General features: G+C 42.4%; 1 protein-coding gene across 1 annotated transcript; it reads right to left on the bottom strand.

The window, feature by feature from the left end:
* On the bottom strand, nt 1-6,913 carry LOC104430354 (alpha-glucosidase-like). The gene is made up of 5 exons (XM_039312773.1): nt 6,504-6,913; nt 2,956-3,689; nt 2,249-2,479; nt 1,501-2,144; nt 1-1,146 (listed from the first exon to the last, which is right to left on the bottom strand). The coding sequence occupies exons 1-5, from the start codon at nt 6,770-6,772 to the stop codon at nt 244-246; spliced, it is 2,781 nt and encodes a 926-aa protein (XP_039168707.1). The 5' UTR covers nt 6,773-6,913; the 3' UTR covers nt 1-243.
* Between the last annotated feature and the right edge of the window lie 208 nt (nt 6,914-7,121).

Raw genomic sequence — 7,121 nt, 5'->3', positions numbered from 1 at the left:
TCAAAACTTAAGACCATTTGTTTCATTCTCTCTTGACAAAACATAAGAAGAAATTTTATTCAGAGATCTTAGCCAGTTCAGAAGCTGCACCCTCCCATAAAAATAGGGAAAAAAGAAAGAGCTAGTGATGGAAAAGACGTGGCTTGATACCTGTGTGCCTTTTCATTTTGGAAACACACAAACTTATTGGAGAAATGCTTTCGTTCTTTATTACACCCTGACCAATTTCTTCTGATAACGCTCTTAGGATTGGCGCACTTTCACTTCCAACTTGAATGTCTTCCCCAGTTGAAGTGACAATCCTGAGACTTCAGCAATCGCAAACTTTCCACCATCACTCGATTTTCCCATTGTTTTCATCGTTCTCTGTCCGGATGTTGCTTCTACATCATTGGATAATCCATGCCCTCTCAATCTCGTCATTCTAGTTCCTTTTCTCAATCCTATAATTGTCACCTTATCAATTACCCACTTCTCAATCAGAGCAAATTCCCCATTAACAACTTCTGATCTGACAACAACACCATTCCCTGTTTTCTCACAATAAAACTTCACCAGAGTCCACTTAGTTCCTTCCCCTCCCATTTCGACATCCTCTCCATCGTCCAAGAACACTTGTCCTGTGCTATTCCCATGGCTGTCAACCACAACTAACAGCTTGAATGGTGTTCTCCGAGCTGCTTCCGTAGTCATGGCCTCTCCTTGCATGGCCAATATATTACCTTCCCTTACATGAAGATGAGGATGATCAGGCGGCGCATTGAGCATCACATTCATTCCTGAAGCTGTACTCACTGAATTTGAGTAATTGAAGAGATCAAACCAATTTCCACTCGGAAAATAAGCATCCACGGTTTGGGCACCTGATTTTAGTACAGGAGTCACCATCATACCCTTACCAATTAAGAATTGGGAATTGATATTGTAAGTCATCGTATCCTCAGGGAATGAGAAAAATAGGGGTCGGGCAATGGGCAGCCCCTTCCTATTTGCCTCATACATCAAGGTATAGAAATATGGGAGCAAGCGATAACGAAGCCCGAGCACCTTCTTGGCGGAAGTGGCGACTGATTTCCAAAGAAAGAGCTCTTGACGAATAGAGTTCTTTTCAGAGTGGTCTCTTGCAAAGGGATAAAAGGCTCCAAGCTGCATCAGTAAAAGCTCTAAAATAAATGCTTAAATATGTATGACAGAAAAACATGATTTACACCTCTATTCAGTCTCTACTATATCTTCTTCCCTTCTGTAGAAGATTGAGATATCTTCAACATAGCATGACGTATAAGCACAAAAGATACCCAAACTTCCCCTCACCGCAAAGAATATTTATATAGTTTATATCTGTCTTCAAAAGGAGGTAAAGAAGGTAAAATTTCCCCTAAAAAAAGAAAAAGAAAATTCTTAAATTCCTAACTCTGAATATTAATTTGGAAAATCTTAAAGCTCAGTTGCAGAGCTCTTCAGTTAATATAAATTGAGATTAGGCTCAAAAGATTTTACCTGAATCCATCGGTTGCAGAGCTCTTCAGTTGTGTCTCGAGAGAAACCACATATATCAGCTCCTACCATTGGAATTCCAGAAAGCCCAGAATTTAAAATTGCAGGAATTGAGTAAGCCAAGTCATCCCACGTCGCGGCATTGTCCCCAGTCCAGTGTGCAGTGTGCTTGCCAGAGCTCACAAAAGTTGATCTCGAGAGAATGAATGGCCTTTTACCAGTAACATTGACTAAGGCCTTGTTTGTTGCTCTGGCTTCCAGGAGTCCATAAAGGTTATGAGCATCGTAATCTGAAATATTGCCAAAATGATATGATGTCGCAGGAGTAGTATTGTTGTTGATTGGCCGATGAACTCCTAAATTGTTGATTTTGTAGGGGGGATTGTCAAGAATGGAAGGAAGAGGCGGAGAAGTTATGAAGTTGGACAGCTCATTCATGTCGAGCCACAGGCCATCAAAAGGAAGAACATCATGAAACCTCTTTATCTCACCACCCCAGTAACTCTCACTGGATGGGTGAAGGAAGTCAGGGAAGTACACTGGCCCTGGCCAAACATCACCTAAGTATGGGACTCCCTCATGTTTAATGAAGATGTCTGCTTGCATCCCCCTGATGTAGGTCCCATATGTCTCGTTCACACTAATGCCTAGATCACCCATTCAAAAGAAAAGGAAAGTAATATTATGATGACAATTTAGAAAGAAATTAAAAGATCAAGTTTCAACCACAAGCATTTCTGCACTAGTGTACCTGGATCAAGTATCAGGACATATTTTTTACGGTCCTTGTGAAGGCTGCTGACAAATTCTTTCATCTTTTCCACTGGAAAATTGATAGGGTCAAGAGTGAAGTCTTTATATGCATCCATGTAATCGATGTCGGTCCACATAACTTCCAATGGTATATCAGCTTTTGCATAACCAGCTACCACGCCCTCTAAGTCTGCGACATTCTTGTAACCATACCGGCATTGATGAAATCCTAGAAAGTAAATCACAGATACTTTATCAGTAGAACCACATTCCAAACTTGTCAAGCAAAAAGTGCAGAAGAAGCCATCTACCATGAATCAAACTTTGTAAGTGATCTGCATCTAGCCATATACCAGGAAAACAGACAATGTTTCTTGAACATCAGTGAGTACTTGTGGTAGGATCAGCTGGGGTTGGGAAGCAGTGGTTTTCAAAGGAAAATAACACGCAATGTGTCTAAGATTCGTTCCCTATTGAGCATAACAGACACAATTTGTTGAGTGATAGACTAGTGTCATCTTCATGAGAGAATAAACTCATAAAGCAAGTCAAGGGCAATAAACTCAGAATCTTCGATTCCATCCTCTTCAACGCATAATTATGCTCAAAATCTCACATTTACTGCAGAATAAGCTACAGAAGCCGAAGCACAATAGTAAAATCAAATTCACCAAATGTCAGTATCAACAATCGAAACTGGCGTACCGAAGGACCAGTATGGCATTGGGGTCGGCCGGCCAATGAGCTCGGTGTACTGCTCCATGACTGCCTCCGGCGACGGCCCGGGGAAGAAATACAAATCCAACACACCACCGATCACCTTGTAAGTGATCCTATCGCCAGTGTACACCACGTCCATGCCATTGCTGTTCAGCAACAGAACGCCGTGGCTCGTGCCCGCCCCAACTCCTCCGCCACGGCGGCCGCGGCCGCCCACGGACGACCTGACGTCCATGTAAAACGGATGCGACCCGTACAGGTTGACATCGAGGTTCGCGCTGGCGATGTCGGCGTTCCAGAGAGTAAGGGTTTGGTTGGGCAGGAGCCGGAGCGACGGCTTCGTGTGCTCTCCGATCCCGTAGAGGGAGGAGCGGCCGGGAGGGAGGGAGGAGGAGAGCTGGAGGTACTGGTCCTTGAAGACGAGGAAGGCCGAGGGATCGGAGGCTGAGGTGTCGAAGAGGACGTCGCCGGAGGAGCGGCGGGAGACGGCGAAGGAGAAGGGGGTGGTGTTGCGGAGGTCGAAGACGAGGTCGGAGGATGCGACGGCGGAGAGGCGGCATTGGGAGCGGCAAGGCGGCGGCGGCGGAGCTAGGGTTTTCTGGGGGAGAGTGCGGCGGTGAGGGGAGGGAGATCGGCGAGGGATGAGGTCGTCGGGGACTTCCCATCGCCGGTGGTCGGCGTCTGCGATTCGGACTCGAAGACGACCGCCCGCTTCGAAGCTGGAAGGAGACCCATGATGACGTAAGCCAAAATTAGCTATTTTGCGCGTACAGCCCAAAAAAAGCATATTGTAAATTAATCTACGAGATTCATACATCTACATATATACTGTTTTATTTATTAAAATAACTCTCGATTGTTTTTTTTTTTTATGCCCAAGATCCGTCGAGCCGAGGCTTGCGCGGGCAGCCCACGGCCCGTAAAGTGCACGGCGCACCTTGAACCAAACATTAATACCTGGAAAAAGCTAGCACAATACCTCACTACCATAACTCTCACTTAAAACATATTAGCAGCTGCGGAGTATCGACCCTGAGACCTCTGCAATAAAGTGTCTAAAGTCCAATCAACTCAGTTGTCCACTAGTAGATCTCGATTGTTTCTTTTTTTTCTTTTACCAATATCGTTAACTATTAAAAATATGGTGTCCACGGATAATTTGTAAATATAGTTCAATTTGATCTCGCCTATGAACTAGCATTAAAATTTGCTTATTTTGTATTTTTGCAATAGCCTTCTTAGAAAAAAATTCAAATTTCAAAATATTTCTCCTTTCACGCTTATATATACATATGTACACATTATGTACTGTCATTGTGTATTTGATAATTTCTTTTTGTTTCTTTGGTTGATAATTAGAAATTTCGCAATGTAGTGATTTGAAATTTAAATTTTTAGGATAAAAACAGCAGTATCATAACTTTCATAAGGCACTCACTTAAACGTCATAACTTTCTTTTCATTCACTTAAGTTTAACATTAAAGTGAAATCGATTATTTAAGTATCACTTTCGACAAATCATATGTGAATTTTTTGAATATAAAAACTTATTTTTTTATTTTAATAATTTTTAAGTTTTTATTTTTTTATTTTCTATTTTTCTATTCACCAACTGCAAAGGCCTTGCCCTTGGTCGGTGGGGGCCGCAAAGGCCTTGGGGTGAGGCCATCACCAATTGCAAGGGAGGGCCTTTGTGGTAGGCGCTTCATGCACAGCAAGTGTATCCCAACCTCATCGGCCTCGAGCAAGGTCACAAAGCCCCTCACTAGATAGGGGTGAGGTCGATAGGGGATTTTCCGGCAAGATAAATTGTCGATGACACATAAGTCATTGATTTTCCATATTTGTGACATTTAAGTAAGTGAAAAATTACAAAAATTATCCATGTAAGACAATTGATACCCACATTAGATTTTCCGGTTAGGCAAATTTTCAATGGCGCTTAAGTGATTGATTTTTCAAATTTATGACACTTACACAAGTGAAAAAAATTTATAGAAAAATTATAGAGCTCCTACTATTCTTATCCCTAAATTTTCTTGCAAATATGTTGACCATAAAGATTGCTAACACAAGATTAAAGTTCTAATTTAGCGATTGACTCCAAACCCGTTGCACTTATCAATTATGATTGCTCACCTTCCATCCTTATTGGCTTGGGCAACACAACCACAGCCCGATTCCAACTTTAGGGTGCATTTAGCTCAACATTGTCAATGCCCTTTGGGGCTCCAAAATCTCTTGGGCAAATACAAATGGTGTTTGGAAAATTTCTTATAAAGCTTTGGGGAAATACAATCGTATTTCCAAAGCCTCTAAAGGCCTTTGGTCTAAAGTAGGGTTTGAAGTCCTTTGAAATGTCATAGTTCTTGAATGCAAATACACTTTTTTTCTTCTAAATTTGCCCTTGCTCAACTTCCATGATTTCAAAAATGTCCCCACCTCACATAACCCCACCGATAAGGGATTAGGCCATTGGCGAGGGGCGAGGAAGGCTAGATCTAGTTGTTGGCTAGTGATGCTTGGGTCGCACGACCTAGGCGAGGTTGCCTGATAGCTACATGAAGCCACCGACGATTGGTCAACGGTAGATTTGGTCTCCTGACAAATAATTTGAGAGTTTTTTTTAATATAAATAGCAAAAGTTTTTTTTTTTTTATAAAGTATAGTTTTTACTAAATGATATTTAAGTGAATATTGCTTCCCAATATGTTTTTAGAATACACTATGCCAAATATTATTTGCATTTTAGAAAACCCTTAAATCCAAAAGTCTTTACATTTTTCCAAAAGTATTACTCCAAAACCCAACTAAACACACCCAATCTAGGTTTAGCACAAATATTCTATGTAATCTATGTTATAGGAAGATTTATTAAACTGATGGATTGGGTTGAAAATGGTTCAATCTCATGTAATACAAATTTAGTGATTCATATTCAAATCCGACTCATATTAATAAAACACTTTCATATTCAAACCAATATAGAAAAACTCATATCCTAACTAAAGTAAGAGAAGCAAGCATGAGATCAAGTAAATGCGAGAAAAAGTAAAGAGAGATTCATAGAATAAAGTTGAGTTAAATTTAAGTAAGTTATAGACTCATTAGCATCATATTATTTTGGGTTTTATCATTTTAGACTAATTCATGATTCATTTACTGAATATAACTAGTCCATGCAATAACTCAGCCCATCGAATATGGTTTAAGAAACGGGTCTATAACCTATACTAATAGGTCTTAGTTATGAATGGGCTTATGTAATGCCACAGGCCCGATCTCCAGGCCCGGCATTTCCCCACTCGCATCACTTCTACCCCGTTATGAGCACGGTTTTTCTCGACGTTTTCTACTCTTTTTGCAATTCCTACGTGGTCGGATAATGCTTTTCCACAAAGAAAAGCCGCTCTCACGAGACGGTCAACTTGCAGAGCTACTGCTACTACTGGCTCTGCATTTCGGTAAAGGGAAAAAAAAAAGCAAGAGAAAAGGGCTTAGCAATAGCAGATCGACAAATTCTGACTCTGACCTGGCAACAAGGCGGAGATGCTCGACGTCGGGCCCATAGACGGCGGTCCTGTTGATGAGGCGGAGCTCGGCGGTCAACGTCGTTCCCGACGGGTCAATGGTCTCCGATCCGACCGCGTATCCGTACCCGATGACAACGGGCGTCCCCCCGCCTTCTCCGCCCGGCGCGCCGGCCTCAGACGGACGCGACAGCAGGCACAAGATCAACGGGAAGAGGGAGAGGAGGCGGCGGCGGCGGCGGCGGCCATGGCGGTCTCTGTTTCCACCCATATCTTTTTGGTGGGGATCAGAAGGAGACCACGAAGAAGCTCATAGGGAGAGAGAGAGAGAGAGAGAGAGAGAGAGAGAGAGAGAGATAGAGATAATGTGGGGTGAGTTTCAGCTTCATTCGCCGGCCCACCACTGGCAAAAAGCGAAGACGACATGAAATATAGTTTTCTTTTCTCTGGGGCAAATTGGGGCACGGACGACTGAAAATTTGCTCGTTTTGTGGGCCGTTGCTCACGTGCTTCTCACGTGTTTGTCAATTTCATTTCGATCACGTACCTTTTTAAACAAAAAAAAAAAAATTGTTCTATTTTTTCCGACGTGCTCGCTTACCGATGGAGGAAGACCTCGC

Source organism: Eucalyptus grandis, chromosome 5, assembly GCF_016545825.1.
Source record: "Eucalyptus grandis isolate ANBG69807.140 chromosome 5, ASM1654582v1, whole genome shotgun sequence".
In the NCBI taxonomy this organism is placed as follows: domain Eukaryota; kingdom Viridiplantae; phylum Streptophyta; class Magnoliopsida; order Myrtales; family Myrtaceae; genus Eucalyptus; species Eucalyptus grandis.
The sequence above is the reverse complement of the archived record's forward strand: the minus strand, read 5'-3'. Positions and strand labels throughout refer to the sequence as shown.